The following is a 26,436-nucleotide window of genomic DNA, read 5'->3' on the forward strand; positions in this document are numbered from 1 at the left end:
AGAGAGAGAGAGAGAGAGAGAGAGAGAGAGAGAGAGAGAGCGCTTGTCGCTTGACGTCCGGCTGACTGAATCCATCCAGACTTGCGGGCGAAATGTAATCTTTTTACCATCCTGATCTAGGGAAGATCTGATTTCCTAGACTGACCATTCCATCCTTGTATGCCTTTCCTTCACTCTACAAAGAACTGGAAATGAGAAGGCAGTCTAGAAGACATACGGTAACCAACAGGGAGGCTTCAGTCGCCATAGTAACCAGACCACGCCTGCCCCGGCTGGGCGTACTGAGAAACCCTGAGCGGTTTCCACCCTGCTTCGCTTTTTGCGACAGTTGCAGCGCACGTCACGGCAGTCGAGGCCGGTGTCAGCTGATTTACGGCAGTTGAGGCCGGTGTCAGCTGATTTACTGCAGCAGCGGCGGCGGTGGCACCTTGCAACCCAGGCAGGGTGAGGGCAGCTGCCTCGGCCAGTGGCCCCCGGGTTTGCTCACCCGGACTTGTACCCCCTTGGTCCTCCTCGCCTCCGCCTCTGCCTTTGCCTCCATTGCGGGGGTGCCCACAGCATCTCCTATAGACATGATTACTGCCTGAGGCGAACCTTTGACAGGTAAGGATAGCTTTGGAGACTCCCTGCGGAAAGCCCAGCTCCAGAACTTAGCCTTGGAAGGCAGGGGGTCAAAGGTCAAGGGTCACAAGCCCTCCCTGGCCAGAGACCGTTCCAGCTGTCAGATTGTTATGGTTGGTTGCTGCTCTGTTTGGTGCTCCAGCTTCAGGCCACTTCCAGGAGCCTTTTTTTCAGCAGCATTGGGGCCCATGGGGGTTCCTGTGAGGCCCCTAGTCTGGTGACATTTGCTGCTTGTGAGCATGGACCTAGTCTTGAGGTGGGAGTGCGTTGTTCTCAGGGATAATCCAAACTGGGTCGGGTGACTAGTGATGATCGTGGGTGTTTGTTGGTAATAGTTTCTGGGCAGCGTTCTTGCTTTGGGGCCCGTATGTTCGGATCTACCCTTTGCTGCGGGCGCTACTGTTCAGTTGGTATTACTAAGGGTCAACACTGTGTCTCGGAGGGTCATCTTTGAGCTGCCCTCTGCTTGCTCTCTTTTAGAACTTGCTCTGACAGGATGTCTGCTTTTTCTTACTGGTGGGTCCTGGCGTTCTGAGGCAGGGCTTGAAGACAGAGCTATCCTGCCTTCGATTTTAAAATTATATTGTTTTTTGATACACCAGCAGTGTTTGCACCTGAGATCCTATGCAGAATTCCCTGGTCCCTGTATTCTGAAACTCTTGCAGGTTCGGGTGCATCACAGACTTCCATGCATGTTTTCTTGCTGCTGACTTTACCGCGGAGTTGGTTCCAGCTGTATATTCCTTTCCTTGTAATATTTCTTGTGAGATAAAAAAATGTAAATGATAATTCCTTCCCCCCCCTTACTCTTTTTTTTTTATTTGCTTTTTTGAGAGGAGGTCTTTTATCCAGTACAAATTTAAGACAAGCATGTTGGGGCCAGTTATATCACACTGTTTTATCTGGTGTATATGTGTGTGTGTGTGTGTTTATGATCATGTTCACTCCTTAATGAATTTCACATTTTATATGTTTTATTGCTAATTAGTTCATTTAGTTCTGAAGGTGGCTCAATGTCATCTTAATCAGCCAATCATCTTCATAACAAGATCTGTTGATGAGCCCTCGGTTTTCCACAAAGGGCTCCATCTACTTCAGTTAGGTCTCCTGACAGGATTGTTGCGGTCCCTGCTGCCTTCACACTCTTTGAAGCACTGCAGTTCGTGTTGCTCTTTAGGTTTTGGCCTATCCCCAGGCAGAACTCAGTAAACTACATCTCCCAACGCTCCCTGCGCGTGACTGCCTATGCCCACTCCTCCAAGTGCCGTCCTCCGCTGTCATCCTTCGCGCTTCTCTGAATTTACTCACAAACAGTAGAGCGGGTTTTTGTGAGCACCATTCACCACCTGCAGCACTGTGACCCAGGGGCACTTCACTTTACCTCTGCCACCAGGCCAGGGCTAAATGTTACACACACACACACACACACACACACACACACACACACACACACACAATTTGAAGAGGAAGAAGGGGAACTAGAGTAGGAAAAATAGAAGAAAGTCAGGGGAGTATGCAAACATGGAGGCTAGGTAAAGAAGTGTTTCTAGGAGGCTGCGGACTGTGTCAAATGCTACTGGTAGATTAGTTAAGGTAAGGAAGGACCTAAGGTTAGTTTAGCCTGTGGCCTAGTCAGGAGCAGTTTGTAACTAGGCAGAGCACTGTCTGTAGTCTCTAAGGATGAAGGCAATATAAATATGAACGCTGTAACTTAGGTTACATATATCCTCAGAGTTTAGAGCCAGCCAATGGGAGAGCTGGTTTTTCTCCAGCCAAGGTGCCTCTCGTACCTTCATACTTACACGGAGCCTTTTACTGATATGACTACTGAGGTGTTTCCACCTCTACCTTGGTAGTTTCTTCTTCTGGGCAGTTTGATTTAGTTTATAGATGGTAAAGTTTCAGGGCTCAATTTGGAGTTTGAGGACAGTAGGAGGGAAATAGTAGAAATGATTGGAGGGTGCAGGGAAGGAGAGAGGTAAGGCAAGAAACCCGAAGTCCATTGTGCTAAGCAGAATCCATTTCTGCCGCAGAGGAAGAGCTGGTGGGCGTTTGTTTTGGCAAATCAGTAACTGCTAACGCTGGTACACGTGAACGATGGGTAGAGTATCAGCGAGGATGGTGGGTAGCTATGGCAGCTGCAGAAATCAAAAAACACAATGAATATGCCTCAAAATGGGAGTCACTTTTAAAATTATGATTTATTTCTGAGAAGAGAGTCATCCAGTTCTTCAAAACATATCTGTTTCAGTAATAAGAAATACGTATATTGCCTTGTTACCGTTGTTTCCCTCCATACACCCATTTGTACATGAATACTGGAATGTCTTTTATTTTTATTTTTTATTTTTTGGTTTTTCGAGACAGGGTTTCTCTGTGTAGCCTTGACTGTCCTGGACTCACTTCGTAGACCAGGCTGGCCTCGAACTCACAGTGATCCGCCTGCCTCTGCCTCCCGAATGCTGGGATTAAAGGCCCGCACCACCACTCCTGGCTTCTGGAATGTCCTTTAACATAGCAATCCTAAAGTGTCAAGTGCACCAAGAGTATTACTTCTTGCTATGTAAATAGCACCTTGTCAGCTGCGTGGTGTCAGAAGGCTGTGTCCCTCACAGCTCCCTAATTCCTGAAATGCTTTGTTCAGGAAGAGCTGGATACTGAATTTCTTCACTGTATTTTCCGACCTAGCTGTGTCTTCCTGATCTGCTTCAGTTTTTCTAAGTCATTAAGAAATTGGTAGTCAGGGCACAGATATAAAGAAAACTCATTCTCTTCTGGGTTTGCTCCTTGTTTTGAGGCGGCATCACTGTGTGGCTTTGGCTGTCCTGGGAGTCACTGTGAAGACCAGGCTGGCCCGCAGCGCACAGAGCTCGTCCTGCTTCGGCTTTTCTAGGACTAGGATTTTAGGCACGTGCCACCACACCTGGCATGGCAATTCACAGTCTGAACGGCTACTTTGTTGATGACATAATACAGTGATCTTGACTCAGACATAATCTTTTGACAAATGATGTAGGGATGCCCTCTGAGAATTCAAGTAAATCCAAGAAAAGTTTGCAGCTTTTCTTGTACCAATCATTGCCGTGGCACGTACTTCAGCTCTTAAGTTTTTACTTCCTGCCTTCTGTATTCCCCAGTGGTAGAACAGTGGTTAGAGCCTCCTCTCACACAAGCCCATTCTCATGAGGGAATTTGAGTTTGTTTTGTCTGTGAGTAATAGGAGGCCTCCCTAGTGCACAGAAAGCACACAGACTGATACTGGTGCCTTTGTGAAAATGCCTACTGTTCTAAGATAGAACTAGGTCTGATTTTTGCATTTGAAAGCTATAAAAACAGTATAGAGAAATTAACATTCTTATACCTGATTTTAAAAGTATGTGTATTTGGCTTGCATGTATGTTTATGCACCCAGTGAACGCTTGGTGCTGAAGGTCAGAAGAGGGCGACAGATCCTTTGAAATGGGAGTTAAAGATGGTTGTGAGCTGCTGTGTGGGTTCTGGGATCAAAATAGGTCCTCTAGAAGAAGAGTCAATATCTAACCTCTGATCCATCTCTCCAGCCCCACTCCCAATGCATGACTTATATGTGTATGTGTGTGTGTGTGTGTGTATAAAATAAATTATAGAGATCACAGGAAACAGCAAACCTTTTGGTTTTTGTACAACTGGGTGATCTTATCAGAGATCATTCCATATGTAATTGGTCATTTCAAAGGGGAGAGAGTAAATGCAGCTGTGGTGGAGACAACTGGTAGTTTCCGCCTAAACTGTGGTAGTTAACTGTAGTTGTAGTCATGTGTTGACAGCAGGGCAGTATATCCTAACCTGCAGCCTGTGGTGGTGCAGTGCCAGGTGGGCAGCAGGACCTATGCAGTGCTGTTGAGCAGAATGTTGGTTTGAACCTAGCTGTCCTTTGTTTTTAGTCTTTTGAGGCAAGCTCTCGTTTTGTAGTCAAGGCTGGCCTGGAACCTTGAACCTTTTCCTTAGTCTCCCGAGTGTTTGAATTACAATGGCGAGTCACCACCTAGGTCAAAGCCTTTAGAGACAGCTTCCAGTTTATAGGAAGAACTAATGATGGAGAAGCCAGAAAAATGTTCTCATTCAACAAGACAATCTGAATAGCTTGAAATGTCGAATATTGGACATGCAATGGTTGTGTTGCTTGTTTAAAGTTAATTTGAAAAAAAAAAAAAAAACTGCTCTGCTGCACACATTTCCTTCCACCCCCCACCCCCAGACAGGGCTTCTCTGTCTATCCTGGATCTCACTCTGTAGACCAGGCTGGTCTTGAACTCAGAGGTCTGCCTGTGCCTCTGAAGTGCTGGCATTAAAGGCCTGTGCTACCACTGCCCAACATCCATACAAATCTTTTAGTGTTCTTAGATGCACATAACAAAACACCAAAGACTGTGACTTATAACAGAAATTCATTTCCCACAAATTTGTAGGCTAAAGTCTCCGATTAAGGTTTAGCAGGGCTTGTTTTCTGGTGAAGGCTGTCCTCTTGGCTTGCAGCCTCACTGTGCCTTTATAGTGAGGGAGAGGGAGCAGTGGCACTGCTGCTGCCCCTTGTCAGCATACCAGTCCTGTCACTTAAGACAACCCTTATGACCTCACTTAAACATTACCTTTCCATTGGGCCTATCTTTAAATACAGTCATATTGGCCAGCAGGGCTTCAACATAAGATTTAGGGACTCTTATTTTTGTTTTATTTGTTTATTTTTTTATATGAGTGTTTGTTTTATTTATTGTTTTTTTTAAATATGAAAGAGATTCTCCAGACAGTTGAAGGAATCCAAATCTGGACTACATTGCTGGTGCTGTTTGATAATGGCGACTGATAATGATATTGTGTTTATCCTGAAGAAGAGCACGCTTATCTTTTAATTTCTGTATTTAAAAATATTTAATATTAATATTAATATTAATGACACATATAAGTTATTTTCTAATGTTTAAGCTTTCTCTCTGTGAGTGAAATTCCCATGGCGTCTCTTTCCCACTTTCGCACCTCAGGATAAACAATAGGTACCTCTGAAGGGAGGGTGAAAACACCTTCCAGCTGTTCTCAAGGGAGCAATGACTTTGCGTGAGGGCTTTTTCACTGTTTTGTCCTGTCCTTGTCACAGAACTAGGGGGCAGCCCATCCCCTGACAAGCTGCCTTAAAGAACGCTTTTAGACAAACATACTTGGGTCTGAAATGGGAGGGGATAATCCCACTTCAGGGTCTAGGACCATGTTCCCTGGAAGCCTAAATAGCATGTGACAATTTGACAAAGTAATGTACATTACAGTTCCAGATCTGAGCTCTAATTTCACACTTGCACAGGACATATTTTCTCCACTGAGCCATCACTCCAGCTCGGTATTTTCTGTTTCCAGGGCCATGTAAGAATTGGAAGCTAATGCTATAGCTTGAAATACAGCATTTCCCCTCAAGTACTAGCTAGAAACTGCTAATATACACATAATACTTTGGAAAGTTAGTAAATTAGCTTCTTCAAGCATTCCTACTAAGCTTAGTACACTTTCAGATTATTTGAGTCACTTATGTAATAATTTTGCTTTTTCTTTTGGCCTTTCATGAATATACAGTTGTTTTCTTTTGGCTTCAGTGAATCCTGTGGCTTGGTTCATTTTGATTTGCCATAAGGATTTTTGATAATATAGGTCTTTCAATCAATAGATGGCAATGTTAGCAATATGAAGAATGGAGACTGAATAAATCAACCGACTAGTTGGATGCTGGCGATTGGTTGAAGAATGACATACTCTGAGCTTATATGGCCTCTTTTTCCGTTTACAGTATTTTCCAGTGATACCAGTCTGTGTCTTGGCTCATTGGCTGAAAAAGTTCAGATTTAGATTCTTGTGGTCTGATGACTAAATCTGTTCTACATCCTGTGATCAGAACTAGTTTGCTCATTTCACACTTTTAATCAGTATATAGCATAGGTGTATCCACAGAAGCGTTTGACGTGACTTAGTGCTGTAAGCCACACTGTCCTTCGTTTTATGTTATTTCATTAGTACTTCTGGTGGCTTTTCTAAAGTTTCACTTATTTTATTAGGCTCTTAAGGGTTTAGAAAAATATGTTATCAGAACTTAGGTCCAATCTTTTTCTTTTTTCTTGTTGTTTTACAATTTTCAAGACAGATTTTCTCTGCATAGCCTTGGCTGTCCTGGACTCGCTTTGTAAACCAGGCTGGCCTCTAAACTCAGAGAGATCTGCCTGACTCTGCGTCCTGAGCTGGGATTAAGGCGTGCACCATCGTGCCTGGCTTAGGTCCAGTCTTGAGTGAATCCTGGAATCTCTAAGAGGGATGGTGTTTTCCCCATAGACCCTCAGGTTGTGTTCAACTCTTTGAGCTTTCTTGTTTTCTAGGGAGAAATCTTCTTTGGTGATAGGATTTAAAGCTAATGTTGTCACCATGGAAACATGAACTCCTTCCAAATGCTTTTTTCCAGAAAGTCTCTGTTAAGGATGCCATGTTTCCAGGAACACTCTGTTCTGAGTTTGTTAAAATCGGCTCAGAGCTTAGTTTTCCTTGCTAGCATTTGTTAGGAACATGGAAATAATTGTAATCACTTGATAGCTTGTGAAACTGATACAACACAGACTTTATTAATAAGAAGTGTCTGTCGATTTTTTTCTTTAAATGTATGCCTTTTATTTGTAACAAGAAAAGATGTTTTGGAGAAACAGACTGGTGAAAGCTATACATGGCAATACAAATAAAAATATTATATAGGTTGGTTTTGACAGGCATTTTAATGTCCCTCATATTTTTTTTCCTTTTCTCATTTTCTTTTTTAACAATTTCTTTTGATTGATTATTTGTCAGGATACAGAGGACTTTCTAGATATAGCAGAGTTTTTTTTTGTGTGTGTGACACTCTCTTTAATTATTTTATTCTTTCACCCTAACTTCTCTGAACTTGTATTTATTTAGGTCTGTAGCCTACTAGTTATAGCAATTAAGCGATTCACAAGTAAATTTTGTTTTTATTTATTTATTTTTTAAATGAAAAAAATTGGACTTCATTTTAATAAAATACTGGTGTTGGCACAAGAAAGACAGCAAGCAATTAACAGAGAGATAGGCTACAGCAAGAGAGAGAGGGGGTGGGTAACAGCAAGCAAGAAGAGAGATAGAAAGATGGGCAACAATTTTCAAGGAGTAAGCCAGACAGCAAGCAAGACCGAGATAGACAGAAAATAAAGTTCTCCTGGGTTTTAAGACCTTTAGCGTATACCGCATATGCCTGAGTCTCCAAGTATTTTTTTCCCTCCATTCCTCAGCCTCTCCTCAACAACTGGCTCCTCTAGCTAGTTGTTCAACCAATGGTTGTTTTCTCTTTTTTAAAATTTTTTAAATTAATTTATTCTTGTTACATCTCAATGGTTATCCCATCCCTTGTATCCTCCCATTCTTCCCTCCCTCCCATTTTCTTCTCACAAGTAAATTTTAATATGAAACAATTATTTCTTATGTTCATGCTTTCTTGTAAGAGGTATACCTGAGTGTACACTGTTTAATTTTCGTTTCTAATTTAAATTTCCTCACTAGAAACATACTTTAATTTGGATGCACTAGTTTAAAGGACATTATTTTTTCCTCTAGGTCGCAGTGCAACAAAGAACATATGTGACCTTTGGAGTAAACGTGGTTAGATGAGTTTCTCATTAAGCCACTTCATGGCTCTGCCTCAGTGTCCTTGTCAAAAAGAGAACCCCTGGAGAGATGGCTCAGAGGTTAAGGGCGCTGTCGGCTCTTCCAGAGGTCCTGAGTTCAATTCCCAGCAACCACATGATGGCTCACAACCATCGATAATGAGATCTGATGCCCTCTCCTGGCCTGCAGGTGTACATGCAGGCAGAACACTGTATACATAATAATAAATAAATGAATCTAAAAAAAAAAAAAAAAAAAAAAAGAGATAGAGCCCCATAACTTACCTTATGGAATGCGAGTAATGGTTGCAATTAAATGTATTTATATTTACATCTAGCCAGGCAGTGGTGGTGCACACCTTTAATCCCAGCACTTGGGAGACAGAGGCAGGCGGATCTCCATGAGTTCGAGGCCAGCCTGGTCTACAAAGTGAGTTCCAGGACAGCTAGAGGTGTTACACAGAAAAACCCTGTCTCAAAAAAAGAAAAAGAAAAAGTATTTATATTTACATCTATGCAACACTTAGAAAGAGTCTCAGGCTCTTGATAGTTCTTTTTGTCTAGTAGTTGTGGCATAATCTTATGTGTACTGCATTTTCTGAGTACATTTTTTTTTTTTATTTAACTATTTTACTTGTGGAGGCAGATGACTTATTTATTTATTTATTTATTTTGGTTTTTCGAGACAAGGTTTCCCTGTGTAGCCTTGGCTGTCCTGGACTCACTTTGTAGACCAGGCTGGCCTTGAACTCACAGAGATCTGCCTGCCTCTGCCTCCCGAGTGCTGGGATTAAAGGCGTGCACCACCATGCCTGGCTGTGGAGGCAGATGACTTGGAACCAGGCAGTCAAGACTTAGATTCGAACATCATGGCTTGCTAGTTCTCTGCCTCAGGGCAGAAATGCTTCAGCCTGCATTTCTTGTTTTTTTTTTAAGATGGAAAGACTGTTTTAGTGTTTGAAATGAAATAATAGGAGTCTTAAAGTTGCCTTATACAGTGATGTGATCAATAGATGTGTATTGAAATTATTAGCCTCTCGTTAATAAAATTCAAAAATTGTGAATGTCTCCAGTAAATCCTTTTGCCCAATTTTTTAAGCCTCTGAATTTGAGAGTGGATATGATAAATTAGTCATTTTTATTTGAAAAGATTTTAAGTGGTTAAAAATTTGATATTTGGAAAATAATACATTTCAAATTCTACAAGCGGACTTCATAATAAAGGCATGTAATGTGTTTTAGGAAGAATATGCTGTCTGACGTCATTCTTACTGCACTTTCAGGTCTGAGGACGCGATGGCAGGAAACAGCCTAGTTTTGCCCATTGTTCTTTGGGGCCGCAAAGCGCCCACCCATTGCATTTCATCAATACTGCTAACTGATGATGGGGGCACAATTGTAACTGGATGCCACGATGGACAGATATGTCTCTGGGATCTTTCAGTAGAACTGGAAGTGAGTATTTGAAGTGTCTGCTGTCATCGTAAATATGTCAATAGTTACTCGAACATTGCACAGTGCACTGTTTGCCTGCCCTTAGTTTTCAGTGTTGTGGGAATTGTTTCCTTCAGTCTGTGTCAGCAATATTGATGTTGAATACTTAACATGATTACTAGAAAGGTTACCTTTTTAAAAAGTATTTATTATATGTGTGACTGTGTGTGTGTGTGTGTGTGTGTGTGTGCATACGCTGCAGGATGCGCACAGAGACCTGAAGCTGGAGTTACGGGTGCTCATGAGCCAAACTCAGGTCACCTGAAAGAATGGCCTGTGCTCTTGACCACTGCGCCATCTCTGCAGCCCCATGGTTAACTTTCCAGCTTGTTATTTACAGTAGCATATTCTTGCCTTTCTAGGTGAATCCCCGAGCACTGTTATTTGGTCACACAGCATCCATCACGTGCTTGTCAAAAGCCTGTGCTTCTGGGGACAAACAGTACACTGTGAGTGCGTCTGCAAATGGGTAAGTCATAGTTTCTTTTTTATGTTCAGTTTTTTGGTTAGGTTCCTCCCCTCTAAATTTTCAGGTCTTAAAAATCTGTGTATTTTGGCTGAGTGTGGTGGTGCATACCTATAGTCCCAGCACTTAGAGGCAGAGGCAGGTACATCTGTATGAGTTTGAGGCTAGCCCTGGTCTACATAGAGAACTCCAGGGTAGCTAGGGCTACACAGTGAGACCCTGCCTCAAAAAAATATGTAGAGTTTTATTTGTCACTTAAAAATTGCGTTTCTAGGGCTGAGAGATAACCCAGAGTTGAAGAGCACGTATAGCTCTTCTAGAGGACCCGGATTTAGTTCCCAGAACCCATGTTTGGCAACTCAAAACCACTTTTAAGTTCAACTCCAGGGGACCCACCCACGGCATACTCATAAAGACTCACACATAACCACATAGGTAAAAAATAAATCTTAAAAAATTGTATATATAGGTTACCATGTGACATTTATATTTTCGCACTCTATAACTAGCACCAAGTTATTGCAGTGTTATCTCGCACTGTCTGACTCTGGAAGAGGATGTTTGAATGATCATTGTAAGAATATACATTTTTCTCTTTCTTTCTTTTTTTTTTTTTAGGATATACATTTTTCACAACTGACTTTCTGTAATACTTTACTGTCTTTCTTTGCCTTTAAGAAACTCAGAATATCATGAAAGTAAAAGCGTGATTGTTAGTTTGCTTGGCATTTTTATCGAATCAGAGGACAGCTTTAGGGCTTTTAAGAGCCTCCAGTGATGCCAGGCTGTCACCAGTTGCGGCTGAGCTCAGCAAGCTTTTGCTATGGAGATGCTGTGTGCTCATATGCTGCCGCAGCCAGTTCTCCTGTCTCAGAACATGACTGTGCTGGAGAGTCAGGCCACCGAGCAGTACCTGTGGGGTCCGGAGTGTGAAGAACTTTAAAAACATTTTTGTTCTGTTTGAAAAAAATTTGAGAACTTGTAGGAATTTAAATAAAACATCTTTTTCCCCTTCTATAATATTAGTGTTAGAGTTAAACTTTATATGATTTTTTTTGAACAGGAAGAGACAACATCAAGTACAAACATAGTACTTTTTTGTTAGTTAAGGGACATTTTGCATTGGAACACTTGTCTTTTTCCCCTTCTTTCTCTTTTTCTTTTCTTTTTGATTTTCCAGGATAGGGTTTCTCTGTGTAGCCTGGCTGTCATGGAACTCACTCTGTGGGACAGGCTGGCTTGAACTTAGAGATCCACCTGCTGCCTCCTAAGTGCTGTTATTAAAGGTGTGTGCCACCACGTCTGGATGGGACACTTGTTTTAAGGTGAATGTTGATTGAGAAATTGTTTCAGCAAGGCATGGTGGAGTATGCCCAGGACACTTGTAATCCCAGCACTCCAGAAAGAGGGGCAGTGGTGTTGCTCTAGGTTATAGGCCAGCATAACCCTTAATACATAGTAAATTCCATGCTGACAGGGGCTACATAGCAAGAGTCTGTCTCAAAAAGCAACTACCAAACAACACAAATATTTTTATGTCATTTGAGAGGTAACAAAATGGTTTCAAAATGAAAACCTCCAGTAAATATCATCATATTTTACTGATATTTTCTGTCAAATAAATCTTACTGTTTTAAAAGATAAGACATGCTGCTATTTTTAATTTTCAGTGTTGTCTTTAGTTTGAAATGTAAGGATTTTTTGATAGTCATGTAATGAAACTAGCACAAATAAAAGCTGTGGCTCTGTGCTAACATTTGGGCTCCGCTGCCCTCAGCTGATGTGTGTTTTGCAGTGCTGTACGTGCAAGGTGCATCGGCTCCACCCTCAGGCCTTCAGATCTCCCCTCACCTCTTCAGCTTGTCGCTCAGTCTTCGCATAGCACTTCCGGGCTGGCTGTGCTTTTTTATTGTCCCAACTTAGAGCTTCAGCATCAGGGAGCAGCTGCTGGTGGAAGCAGCCACTGTCAGGAACCTCTGCAAAGGAGAAGGAACACTCTGGAAAGCCTCAATTTAAGTTTTACCCAAAACTACTCAGAAGACCCCAGCAACCAGTGAGGAGTCTAAGCAGGATGTAGACTGAAGCGGGGTGTCGACGGGCTGGGGTTGGGGTTAGAGGACTGAGTGAGAGGGATGGACGATTAGTCAATAGCAGTAATGGGCATAAGCCACTTTCCTTCCTGTAATATATTAGCTTCAGTGGAAGCTTCGCTCTACGCCACTGTGACAAGCTTACTTTTGTAAATTAGATTCAGCGTGAGCTATTATTTTGTTTTATAGAGAGATGTGCCTCTGGGATGTGAATGACGGCAGATGTATTGAATTTACAAAATTAGCCTGCACACATACTGGCATACAGGTTTGTATCTATTTTTTGTCTGAGTCAACACAGTTTATTACAAGTACATCATATAACATGGTTTAAAGCAGTGCACCTGTATTTCTATGTGAAAAATGGTGGGGAGAGGTAAGATAAGAAATATATATGGTAAGTGTTCCTCAGAGGACAGGATAGGTGGGACGAGACTAGATGCTGAGGAGCCTAATGGAGGAGGATGTGTCATCAGCCATTTCTCAGTGTTGCCTCTGTAGTTAGGCTATCCTGGGTACTCAGTGGAGAGGTTCTGTAACTCAGCTTTCCAGTGGAAGTTTCTCAGACACCCACTTTGAAAGAGAAAAGGGTTATTTTAACTTGCTGTCTGTCTTAAGAGTTTCTAGTTCGTGATCCAGGTTGCTTTTAGGCCTGTGGCAGGATGCTAGCTGGCAGTAGCTGGGGATGCAGGGATGCGCGGTAGAGCAGACTGCTTAGAAGAGGAGGAGGAGCCTGGCATGTTACAGCACTTTTTAGGAGTGTTGCCATGGTGACTTAAAGGTACCCTCCTAGGGCCTGCTCCTAAAGGCCTTCCAATGGCATCACCCTGGGACCAAGCCTTTAGCACGTGGATCCTTGGGGGAACCCTGAAGACAGATTTCTATGAGTCAAGGCCAGCCTGCTCTACATAGTGAGTTCCAGGCTAGCCAGGGCCACATGGTGAGTGAGACATTGTCTAAAACAAACAAATCTAAACCCCAAAACAAGAAAACAAAACAAACCTCTGAAACAACAGCAAAAAAGAAACAATATAATTTATCTAAGAAAAAGCCTTCGATACCAATGCAGATTTGACAAACAGTGGTACATGTTTTAGGGAGGTGGTGATTAGGTTGTTTTCTGACTGTTTCTTACCCTGGTGGCAGGAACCTATAAAATTTTTTTCACCAGTTTTTTTTTTTTTTTTTTTTTTAGAACATATGCTATTTATTTGAAAAGCAAAAACTGGGCTGGGGAGATAGTTCAATAAGTACAATTCTAGTAAGGACCTGGACTTGATCCCTTGAACCCATGTAAAAATAAGTGGGCATGTGTGCAATTCCCATGCTGAGGATGCAGAGACCGGTGATCCTTGGGACCACTGCCTGGCCAGCCAGTGAGAAACCTAGCCTTTAAATAAATGGATAGATAGATAGATAGATAGATAGATAGATAGATAGATAGATAGATAGATAGATAGTTAAGTAAATAAATGAAATGTGGTGCCTGGAGAATGACACATTGAGGTGAGTCTTCCTACCCTAATTAACCCAATCTAGAAACTTCCTCACACACATGATAGTTCGTTGAATTCCTAGGTGGTTTGTGTTGGCTAGTTTTATATCATCTTGGTACAAGCTAGAGTTATCTTAAGGGAGGGAACCTCAGTGGAAAAAATGTCCTGTAAGATCCAGTGGTTGGATGTTTTCTTGTGGGAGGGCCCAGATCCTTGTGGACAGTCCTATCCCTGGGCTGGTGGTCCTGAGCTCTATAAGAAAGCTGGAGGGGGAGACCTGGTGGCACTCAGAGGAAGGACAGCAGGTTACCAGAAGAGACTTGATACCCTATGAGCATATACAGGGGGAGGAAATCTCCCTCAGGAACAGTCATAGGGGAGGGGAATAAGGGGAAAATGGGAAGGAGGGAAGAATGGGAGGATACAAGGGATGGGATAACCATTGAGATGTAACAAGAACAAATTAATAAAAAATTAAAAAAATAAAACAAAATAAAATAAAAAAGAAAGAAAGCCGGCTGAGCAAGCCTTGAGGAACAAGCCAGTAAGCAGCACCCTCCATGGCCTCTGAGTCAGCTGCTGCCTCCAGGTTCCTGCCCTCACTGCTTTTGATTATGACCTGTTATAAGGGGCTGTGAGTGAAATAAACCCTTTTCTCCCCAAGTTGTTTTTCACATGCAGTTTCATCACAGCAACAGGAACCCAGAGTAAGACATGGTTCGCGAGCCTGTCAGGTTGAAGGCATTGTCTACCATATTTACCTGCTCCTCTGTCTTAGAATTCATATTGGGTTTTAACTCAAAAATAAAAATAAGTTTGTTAAGCTAATTTTATTTGGGTCTTTTAAGGTTTGGGTGGTGTTACATGCCCTATACTTATGGTATTCTGGTGGTAGACGCAAGTGGATCTTGGTGAATTTGTTGCCAGGGTGGTGTATATTGAGAGTTCCAGACCTGCCAGAGCAGAGCGACACTGTGAAACCCTGTGTCAAAAACAAAACAAAACAAAACAAAACAAACAAAAACCCTAAAAACCAAACCAAACCAAAACCAAAACAATAATAAACTCCCCAAACAAAACACAAAACAAAGATGATCCCCCACCTCCTTGTGAAAATTATAAAAGTTTGCTTTAGATACTAGAGATGAGGATAAAAAGATGCTAAGAGTTCAAAACTCAGTGTGTGACATTAGGAAATGATTTTTTTCTTAAGTATTTAAGATTAATATACTCTAACATGGGCGTACTCACCTGAAATGATTACTGGAACAATTTAATGTTAGGGAGTATCATAATGTGTTCAGTGAATGCATGTTAATCAGGTCGCTCATCTGAAGCAGCACATTTAAAGAATGTATCTTTTTTTTTTTTTTTTAAATTTGGATTTAGTTCTACCAATTCTCTGTTGGAAGTCAGCAAGAAGGAAGACTTCTATGCCATGGACATTACCCTGAAATCCTCGTCGTGGATGCCACCAGCCTTGAGGTGTTGTATTCCTTGGTATCAAAGATATCACCAGACTGGATTAGCTCCATGAGTATCATCCGGTCTCACCGGACGCAAGGTCAGTATGCCCCGCCCTCTGGCAGCTTGAACATCACCTCACTGTTTGATTGACTATGAAATGTCATAATTTGTCAGAGTTAGCAATTTTGGTTATATGCTTGTATTCAACAGGCGTTTGTTCCACTAATTTGTCATCTGTCCCCTTTACAAAGGGGTTTTGGAAGAATTAATGTTTAGCTCACAGGTGTTAGGTTACCTCCCCTCTGAGTGATGAGCCAGCAGGCTTCGGGAGGCTTTATCTTATGTGGGCAGTTTCTCCAGCGAGGCAGGGTTAGCACTGCCAGGGTTTAGTGGTGATAAGAGCTCCAGCTTCACGTGTGCCTTCTGGCTTCTGGCCTCATCTCTTACAAATAGGTACCATTTCTCATGGAGACAGTGAAAAGGGAAGAGAGAAAAATTCAGTGAATTTCTGTTAACTTGTGGCTATACGCAATAAATATTACTAGTTTTTTTTTTTTCATTTATTTTGAAGATCTCCATTGAAAACCACAAGGGAAAACATAATTTCTTTTTTTCAGACAAGAACAATGATATAAACACTGAATTTACATTTTTCTAAGCATAGGGAGTCATGGTTTTTTACTTGGTAAGTCATGAGAGCAGGCTGTTTTGGTGTTAGAGGAAAGCATGCTGTGTCCCACCTTGAGCTTCTTGTCTCTTCCTGGTCTAGAGGACACTGTGGTAGCACTCTCGGTGACAGGCATCCTGAAAGTGTGGATCGTCACCTCTGAAGTCAGTGGGATGCAGGTAAGATGCTCAGTGATCTCTATCTATATTACAATATAATTTTAACCTCTTAGGAATCATGTGTTCCTCACTTTAGTTTTTTTTTTTCCTTTTTAAAAATTAATTTATTTACTTTACATCCCAGTCATAGCCCCCTCCCTCCTCTCTTCCCAAGCCCACCCTCTCTTCCCCTTCCCCTATTCCTCAGAAATGGGGAGCTCCCTCTCCCACTCACCCCCCCTTATCAAGTCACATCAAGATTGAGTTCATCCTCTTTCCCTCATGCTTCATGCCTCTTTGCCAGATGGCAAGGCAATCCTGTTGGGGAATTGATCAAAAAGCAGGCAGCAGAGTCCATGTCAGAGATAGCCCGCTCTCTTTACTAGTGGACCCACACGAAGCCTGAGCTGCCCATTGGCTCCATCTGTGTAGAGCACGTAGGTCCAGTCCATGTATGGTCCTTGGTTGTTGCTTCAGACTCCACAGAACCCTGTGGGCCCTGGTTAGTTGGATCTGTTGGTCTTCTTGTGGAGCTCCTGTCACCTCTTGGTCCTTCTATCCTTCTCCTCCACTTTTCCACTAGACTCCCTATGCTTTGATCAGTGTTTGGCTGTGAGTATCAGTATCGGCTGCTGGGTAGAGCCTCTCAGTTGACAACTCTGATAGGCTCCTGATTGCAAGGATAGCGTATCATTAATAGTGTCAGGGGTTGACTGTCTTCCATGGGGAGGGTCCTGGGTTGGGCCAGGCATTGGTTGGACATTCCCTCAATCTCTGCTCTACCTGTTCTGTCTTTATCCTGGAATGTCTTGTAGACAGGCTAAGTTTTGGATCAAAGTTTTTGTGGGTTGGTTGGTGTTCCCCCTCCTCCACTAGGAGTCTTGCCTAGTTAGAGGGCATCCTCTTCAGTCTCCATGACCCCTGCTACTAGTAGTCTCAGCTATAATTCCCCTTATAAACTCCTAGAGGTCTATTCTGCCTTAGGTCTCCAGCTTGTCACAGAGATGCCCCTACCCACAGTTTCTCTTTTCTCTGCAGTCCTCAGTCCTCCTGCCCCCACCCTCCCCAGGTCTGATCTCCACTTTTGTTTCTCTCTGTCATCTCTCTGCTACTTTGTTCCCTCTTTTCAACCACTACCTTTGTCTATTCTATTTAGCCCTCTGAGTTTTTTGTTTTTGTTTTTTTTAAAGAATAAAGTGTTTCTATTGAAATAATAACATGCAGAGATCAAAAAAGGTCCCTAGTTTTGTTTGCTTGTGTGGGTGAATTATTTTCTGCCATTATGATAGAGACATTTGGTCCTTTAAGGATATAAGATAAGAAACATACCATCCAGAATATGAAGTAGAGAAATGTAAGAGGTGTGTCCCTCTTTAATTTGTTTAAACTGTTAGACGGTAGCTGCTTGAATGAAATAACTAGGGCAAACCACTCCTTTTTTGCATCCCCATGACAAAATGGTGACAGAATACCTGACATTGGAAGTCTAAGGGAAGAAAGGGTTATTTTTTTCATGGCCTCAGAGACCTCAGCACATAGTGCTCGGCCTGACTCTGCCCAGTAGTTAGCGGCATCTTTGCTACAGGAGCATGGAGAGGGCATGGAGCCAGGAGGCGGAGAGTAAAGAAAGGACTTAGGAGCAGGTGTGATTTTCAAAGGCACGCCTCCAGGGACCCTGTGTATAACTGTGCACACCTCCTAAAACTTCCAAAGCCTCCAAGTATCAGCACTGGATGGGGAGTAAGGGTTAACACTTGAGCCTGTGGGGACATTCATAGTCAAACAGCAAGACCATCAGATATGCACACTAAGTTGCTTTTACTCTTCTTTCATAGTACCAGATATAGAACTAAAATAATTATTTACTTTTGACAAGAAATATCAATTTCCTGACAATATTGATATTTTTTAATTTAGATAGGGAAATATTAGGTATTGAGCTTAGAAAAAAACTAGAGGAATTGACTAGTGTTTTCTTTTTATGTATAACCATAGCATTACTGCAAAATTCAATCATCTGTCAATTCCACTCACCAACAGGGTTTAATTTTGGGCAGCTTTGTAGCACAGACATTTTTGCCCAGCTCTTTTAAGAGTATATTTTAAAGCTGTTACTGTTCTGGCTTTTACCCAAGGATCTAAAATGATGAATGTCTCCCGTGGTACTGTTGTTCCCTGTGGTATCATTATCATTTTGTGATGATTTAATTAATATGTTATTCCTGAGACCTTATAAATCTATTCTTTGCAGGATACTGAGCCAATATTTGAGGAGGAATCCAAACCAATTTATTGTCAGAATTGCCAAAGTATCTCTTTTTGTGCATTCACACAGAGGTCACTTTTGGTTGTATGCTCCAAATATTGGAGGGTAAGTTGAAAATATGAAGTTGTTATTTTATCCTTCACGATAAAATTTATTTAAAAAATTTTCAAAGATAGCCCCAAAGATGTAGTTGGCACAAAACTTGTCATTTGGAGCTCCTGTTTGGTTTTGATGTTTTTTGAGGTATTGGGACTTAATTCTATGTATCTGTCTTTTTTTGTTTGTTTGTTTTAGTCCATATAATGAATGGTTTTAATGACTATATTTTGTTGGTCTTAATTTCTACTGTTTGCTACTATTTAGTTATTATGTACAATGTAAGTGGTGGCAATGAGGTCTCTGTAGGTTGGACATTTCTTGTAGTATGTTACTAAACGAATGATATATTTGTTTCCTGACTTCTTCAAATTAAAAGGTTTTTAAAAATCTTTGTTTGTTTGTTTTTGTTTTGTTTTGTTTTCCCTGAGACAGGGTTTCTCTGTATAGCCCTTGGCTATCATGGACTCACTTTGTAGACCATGCTGGCCTTTTACTAGGTGATCCACCTGCCTCTGCCTCCTGGAGTGCTGAATTAAAAGTGTCACCACCACACCCAGCTCAAATTGGAAGTCGTGGACAGCTAAAGATGAGAGGAGGGGATTTCCTCTACAGGGGTGTCTGATGCCAGGTGTGAACATTGTCCGGGACTTGTAAAGGTTCCATGTATTTAAAAATTATTTTTTATTTTTTTGTGATTTTTAATAAAATCACATCATTTCCCCTTCTTCTTCTTCCCACCAAAACTCTCTCATATATTCTTCCTTGATTTCTTTCTCATTTATGGCCTATTTTTTCATTAATCATTTTACACACACACACACACACACACACACACACACACACACAGACACACACACACACACACATTCCTAAATACTTGAGCACAACCTGCTCAGTGTATATAATGTCAACTACGTATGTGTGCAGGCCTGACCATTTGGTGTTGGATAACTAATTGGTGTGTTTTCCCCTGGAGAAGTCTATTCACCAGCCCTCAGCATTCCTAGGTTTCCTATCTTGTGGGCCTTTCTCCATCTATGTCAGCATATCTGTTGGTGACTGGTTCAGCACATGTTTAAGCAGTTATGTTGGTGAGACTTTATGGTGTAGCTTCTGACATTTCTGGGAGATAAAGTCTCAGAGAAATTCCCTGTTCCTTGGCTTGTTACAGACTTTGCACGCACCCAGACATTATTCTGCCATGATCCCCGAGCCTTAGGTGAGGGAATTGCTTTGGAGATGTGTACATTGGGACCAGACTCCACAACTCTGCCTTTTGATGGTTGTGGGTTTTGTGATGGTTTCCTTGACATGGGGTAAGGACAGATGTTTAGACCTGTTAGGGTTTATGCTGGTTGCATAATTGGAGGAAGGTGTGTTAATTGCTTAAATCTGTTAAACAAACCACTGCAAAACATACACTAGAACAGTAGAAACGCATTCTTGCCCTTTTTTGTGGGAGGGGCATCAGGGCCTCCTTTAATTGGCGCCTCCTCTGGTTTAGAGTCTTTGATAGGCTGCCACCACAGCATCCTTTGGAACTCTGACCTCAGCTGCAAGCTCATCTTCTGGAGGATCTCCTACGCTTCCTTGTGTGGCAGTTGGCCGGCCTTTCACCTCACTGACTGGTGACTGAAGACATTGTTTCGATTCTCTATTCCTGAGTGGTAGCCTGTGGCCCTCCTACTGGAGGAGCTCTCAGATGCCAGCAGGCTTCTCCTGGCAGTGAGCGAGCAAGTAAAGGTCATCTTAAGATGCTCTTGGTATTAGAATGGAGAACTCATGCCTTTCGCTACAGTCTAGAAACAAAAGATACTCTAGAAACGGTCAGAAAATCCAGCATGTACTGAAGGAAGGAAGGGGTTCGGCGTGTGCATCTAAGAAGCTGCCTTCAGTAGGGACAGCTGCTTTTCCGAACTTAAAATATTTTTATTTATTTTTATGTGTACGGATGTTTTCCTGCGTGTTTGTCTGTGTACCACGTGTCAGATGCAGCTTGTCAGGTGCAGAGAACAAGAGACTTGGAGACTCGGATCTTAAATGGGATCCATCACACCTCTCCTTCAATTACTCACCAATTATCTCACCAGAATTACTTTTTGAGATGTCCAGAATTTGACAATTTTAGTATGGTCAAATAACAATTTTTTTAATGGCTCCAAAACTATTATGACATGTTTTACTTTTTTTCTATCACTTAATGGCCACCTCTGTTTAAAAAAAAAAACTCACAAATTTAGTGAAAACATGCAACAAGATAGCCACCAGGGAGAGCAGGTGAGGGGTACAGCTCCTTCAGTGGCAGATTCCTAGAAAATACTTGCTGGTATCTGAGCTGTTTGTGATTCCCTGGAAGATCAATCTATACTGATATAATTGGTCATTCACTTTATTATTTTTTTCACGGTTCCTTCTTTTTGCCTCAAATAGTGACATTTATTCAAAGAGAGAGGAAAAAACAAAAACAAAAACAACCTAAGATTTCTATCCCTTGATTTAAATCAGCATCCTTTCCCACAGGGTAGTGAGGACATTTCTCACAAAAAAAACCTATCACCTTTTGTTTTCGATGTACTTGAGGCATCGGATAACAGTTCTGACAAGCAGTAGTATAAACAAAAAGCACAAAACAGAAAAATTAATGTTATTTAGAGAGTTTTGTAATTTGAAATACTCTTAGATTTGGCCTGAGACTTGCTGTGTAGCTGAGACTTCTGACCCTCCCGCCTGCACCTGAGCACTGGAAAAGGCATTGCAGACCTGCCTTATGCAGTGTTGGAGATGGAACCCCTGGGACCCATGGATGCTAGGCATGCATGCACTCTACTGAGTTAATTTCCTAGCCAAAGGTCATTGTTTTCTGGGAAGAAGAGTAAAATAAAAGACTATGTTATTGAGAAAGAATCAGTCTGATAGGAAATATAGGCCTAAGGCTTTTATTCCTCCTAGTTTTATCACATATGAATATATAACTATTTCTTTTTCCTTCCTTTCTTTCTCTTTCCTTCTCTCCTCCTCTTCTTCCTTCATCCTTTTTTTTTTTTTTTTTTTTTTTTTTAAGGCAAGGTTTTGCTATGTAGCCTCGGCTGGCTTGCAACCCCTATGTAGACCAGGCTGCTGGCTTTAAACTCAAAGAGATCCACACACTTCTGCTGAGATTATAAAGGTGTCACCACCATACCCAGCTGTGATGTGTGACTTTGAACTTGTGTTGCTAGTGTCATCTAGATATCTTTCCTGACTATAGATCAGGGTACCAATACCTGCCTGCTTGTGTCCTTAGTGATTCTAAGGATTAAATAAGATAATTATAAACATACCTGTGGACTTCATAGAGCTGTGTAAAATTATGCCTATGCAACGTCACTAGGTGCTGTCCCTGGTGAAATTATAGCAGCTTGGCCTTCTCCTATATAATTATTAAATATTAAAATGGAAACTGTTAACTTCCTATTCGTAATGATTTTAGAACACTGGTAGAATAAGGCCAAGCAAGATAATTCTACTGTTCAGAAAATATTATAATGCCAGAGTATCTGGCCAGAAATGTTACCAGACACTGTATTAAGTCATGGTATGTATTCTAGAGGGCAGAGTGCCTATTATTTCCATGTCCCACAGCATTGGAAAGACCAAGGATTCCTGTTTCTGTGTTGGCAGCACACCTAGTTCTCTGCCTGCCACAGGCTGCCCAAAGCTGGAACCTATGATGACTGTCCCAGCTTTCACTGAGAAAATGTCTTCATTTGCTGAATTATATTTTGAAAGCATGGGTTTGTTAAATATGTTTTCCGAGGTTTTCTTTCTGGTGAAGTGTTATCCTAGCTATCTTACATCATAACAAGCTAGAGTAAATAGAAAGTATGAACTTCTTTTTCTCCCAGGTGTTCGATGCTGGAGACTACTCCCTGCTCTGCTCAGGGCCTAGTGAAAATGGACAGACGTGGACTGGAGGGGACTTTGTGTCTGCAGACAAAGTCATCATTTGGACTGAAAACGGGCAGAGTTACATCTACAAACTCCCTGCTAGGTACAAAATAGATAAGAAGTTAGGATTTCAGTCATGTGATGTAAATATTTAACTCTAGAATGCCTTAAGGTTTGTATATAATCTCAGTTTAACTTCTAGGTACAAAACCAAACTAACAAAGCAAAAGCCAGGTGGATTTTTACACTTACTTATTTACTGTATGCATGTGTGCATGCAGATACCACTGTGTATGTGTGCAGGTCAGAGGACAACTCATGGACATCAGTTTTCTCCTTCCGTCATGTAGGTCCCAAGAATAAAACTCAGGTTGTCAGGTTTGGCGGCAAGCTCTCTTACTGGCGAAACAGCTCATGAGCCCTCAAAGATTTTTTTTTTTAATGAAATTATTTAATTCCTACTTAAATTAATTGAAACTTAAATAAAAATGCCATTTTTGTCTGTTGTAATAAACCCTGGGAATAAAGTATTTAGTATCATTTATTATATTTTGTTTTATTTTATTTTGAGACAGGGTCTCACTGTACAGCTCTGGCTGTCCTAGAATTCACTATGTAGGCCAGGCTGGCCTTGAACACACGGAGAGCTGTAAGCCTCTGCCTCCAAGTGCTGGGATTATAGCTATGTGCCACCGTGCCTAGGCCTCCTGTTTGTATTGTAAGTGGACACTTTACTTTTCTGTTTTAGTTGCCTTCCAGCTAGTGAGTCATTCCGCAGTGATGTGGGGAAAGCAGTTGAAAATTTGATTCCTCCTGTGCAACATAGCCTTTTGGATCAAAAAGATAAAGAGGTAAAGTTCTTCAGGTATCATTTATAATTGATGGTGCGCAGGCATTTGAACGGTTAGTAAGATCTAGCGGAATGTTAGAGTTTACAAAAAAATCTTTTGATATGGTGAGTTACAAGCACATTTCAAAATTTGCAGACTTTTAAATATGTAATTTAATTATTAAATAGTACTTGCCTGTATTTAAGAATATGAGTGATCTTATCTTGCTATGTATTAGGACTGATTTTTTAAAATAAAATTCATATTGACTGTTAATTTATTTAATACTTGTATAGTTTAAGCACAGTGAAGATAGTGTTTGAAGGACAAGGGTAAGTACGTGCTATGCTGACTGATCTGTTATTTCATTCATGAACTGCAGTATTTCTCTGAAATCAAGCAGTGACTGGATATTAAAAATAAAATTTAAACAATTCTTCTGTATTAAAATAGAAATTCAGGGTGTTTTCTAAAAGTCCCTTTTACTGTCTATTTATAGTTGAAATGCAGGAGCTGGAGAGATGGCTTAGTGGTCAATTTTAAAATCCCCAGCACCCACATGGTGGCTCACAACTGCAGCTAACTGTGGTTCTAGGAGAACCAATACCCTTTTCTGGTCTCTACAGGCAGCAGGCACATATGTGGTACACAAACTTAAATGCCGGCAAAAGATTCATACACATAAAATTAAAAATATTGAAATTCAGTGCCACTTATATGGGCTTTCCACTCTGGTCTCTGGGAATAGTGAGGAAAAGCTGTGTGGGGAGGCAAGTTTTCTATTCTGTGTTTCCGATTCCGGGTTCCAGCATCATCATTCTGAACCTGTGTTCTGCCCTCAGTGGAGACTGTAAGGATGATGATGTCATGGTTCTGAACTCATGTCCCGCCCGTCAGTGGAGAATGGGGCATGACGAGTAGGAGGGAATGGTGGTTTCTATGAACATTTTGAATATAGAATTTTATATTATATAAATCCTATATAAATTACTTTCTTTGTATGTTCTTGAACTAATGGCTACTGTCCAGCTCAGTCAGTCACTTCCTGCTAAACTAAGGAAGTGTGGTGTGTATGAAGAAACCTGCATTAATAAAGCAAAGGTCAGCATCCTCTGTTTGTTACACTCCTTGTTGCTGTCCCAAAATTCCTGACACAAGCAGGTAAGATGCAAGGGAACACTCTTACACTGAAGTGTGATGCTGCTTATTGTAGTTGCTTTAGCAACTCTCTGTTACGTGTGTAGCTTTGAAATAACAAAGTTTAAGTAGAGTTAAATACTTGGCTATGCTGAACATAGTTTCTAGAGGCCAGTACTTTTTATGAAGCCATTGACTACTGTAACCAGATTGTTTGTTAGCTATAATTTTTAAAACAGAACTTTTTTATGCTAAAATTCCAATAGTTTGTTAAAATTAGTTATGTAAGTCTGGCCAATTAAATGCTATAAACTATCCCTATTTTAAAGGATGGGTGGGCTGGAGAGAGCTGAGCTCTTAAGAGCACTGGCTACTCTTCCAGAGGACTGGGCTTGACTCCCACCACCCACTTGGCAGCTCACAACCATTTGTAACTCCAGTTCCAACGGTCTGGTGGCCTTTTCTTGCCTCTATAGGAACCAGGCATTCACATGGTGCAGAAAAATGGATGGTAATATTCTTAGTGACTTATCAGAAGGCAAGAAAAATAGGATTTAGTGAATTCATTTATCACCTTAAAAAGTGATATATTTTATTTTAATATTTACTTGTTCTACTTTGAATCTCATTCATGAGTACTATTTTGCATCATTCCCACCTTATGCTTTCCCATCGCCAACATCTCCCATGTCCCCTGTGCTCCCTTTCAACCTAATGACTTCTTTGTCTTTATTACCATTGTTACACAAGTGTGTATAGAAATACAATCTGCTGAATCCATTTAGTGTGGCTTAGGTGTGGAACTCTTTATTTTTGAAACTTTAAGTAGAGACTTATTTTTGCTTAAGAGTGACCTAATTTCTCTATTCATTATTTAAAAATAAATAAGTAAATTATTCTGTGATGAGTAACCAGTCTTTATAAAGTTGAACAAAAGACTATAAGCACCAGTTTTAGAGAAAGGCTCTAAATATAACTTTTCGTTCCTCTAGTGTTTATGCTCCACTGCAGTTGATATGAATATTAATGCCTTAAATTACATGAACATATATTGGATAATGTGCTGTAAGCACTTTTGAAACTGGGGTATGAGTCAGAGTGTTTAAACTCCTCTATATGCACACATGTTAATCTATAAAAGATTGCAATCCAAATACAGCTTGAAACACTTAATTTTTTTTTTTTTTTGGCAGTTGGTAATTTGTCCTCCTGTTACTCGGTTCTTCTATGGATGCAAGGAATATTTGCATAAGCTCTTAATTCAGGGAGATTCTTCTGGAAGGTTAAACATTTGGAACATAGCAGACATAGCTGATAAAGAGGAAGGTGGTGAAGGTAATACTGAGTTTTGTGCATTGACGCTGGAATTCTTTTAATATAACATTGTCAATTCATAACAAAATTGAAAAGATGTGCGTATCATTTTCTTTCATGAATATTCGATGAAAGTAAACTTTTCGTACATCACTGAATCAAATCAACATCATTTATTTAATGTTTTTTTTTAATGTAAATGTATTTCTTTTATATGACATCAAACCTTTACAGGGCTAAAAATGACAACTTGTATTAGTTTGCAAGAAGCATTTGACAAACTGAAGCCCTGTCCTGCTGGAATTATAGATCAGCTAAGTGTGATTCCCAACAGCAATGAGCCTCTTAAAGTAACTGCGAGCGTCTACATACCAGCACACGGACGACTTGTTTGTGGCCGGGAAGATGGAAGCATAATTATTGTACCTGCCACCCAGACGGCCATAGTTCAGCTGCTGCAAGGAGAGCACATGCTCAGGAGAGGTATGTGGAAGATGTGCACTGTGTTTTGAGAGCTCTGTAACCTTGATGTTGAGGATGTCTCTATGCTGTAGCTTAAGTCAAACCAATTGGTGTAGTTGTTTGTTAGTTTAGTGTACATTCGATAAAATGTTAAGTACTGTTATTGGAATAAATACTATGAGAGGCTACAAATAAAAAAAACCTTTCAGCTTTTATCTCCGTGGCGTATATGAATAGTTTAATAAATTATTAGTTGAATTGAT

At 41.0% G+C, this 26,436-nt stretch overlaps 1 protein-coding gene across 2 annotated transcripts in view; it reads left to right on the plus strand.

Annotated features, from left to right (window-relative positions):
* The first annotated feature begins 529 nt into the window (after positions 1 to 529).
* Positions 530 to 26,436, plus strand: part of Wdr7 (WD repeat domain 7) — a 277,717-nt gene continuing 251,810 nt past the window's right edge. Inside the window, exons 1-11 of one of the 2 annotated variants that reach the window (XM_051163424.1) lie at positions 530 to 603; positions 9,584 to 9,755; positions 10,157 to 10,263; positions 12,540 to 12,618; positions 15,236 to 15,410; positions 16,083 to 16,159; positions 18,390 to 18,509; positions 22,388 to 22,533; positions 23,179 to 23,281; positions 25,591 to 25,732; positions 25,946 to 26,194. In XM_051163424.1, coding sequence (XP_051019381.1) covers positions 9,597 to 9,755; positions 10,157 to 10,263; positions 12,540 to 12,618; positions 15,236 to 15,410; positions 16,083 to 16,159; positions 18,390 to 18,509; positions 22,388 to 22,533; positions 23,179 to 23,281; positions 25,591 to 25,732; positions 25,946 to 26,194 — 1,357 coding nt within the window. In that variant the 5' untranslated portion in view covers positions 530 to 603; positions 9,584 to 9,596. Of the gene's footprint in view, positions 604 to 9,583; positions 9,756 to 10,156; positions 10,264 to 12,539; positions 12,619 to 15,235; positions 15,411 to 16,002; positions 16,160 to 18,389; positions 18,510 to 22,387; positions 22,534 to 23,178; positions 23,282 to 25,590; positions 25,733 to 25,945; positions 26,195 to 26,436 lie in introns of those variants that run through there. The other variant, XM_051163423.1, reaches the window with a different exon arrangement.

Source organism: Acomys russatus, chromosome 20, assembly GCF_903995435.1.
Source record: "Acomys russatus chromosome 20, mAcoRus1.1, whole genome shotgun sequence".
Lineage (NCBI taxonomy): Eukaryota > Metazoa > Chordata > Mammalia > Rodentia > Muridae > Acomys > Acomys russatus.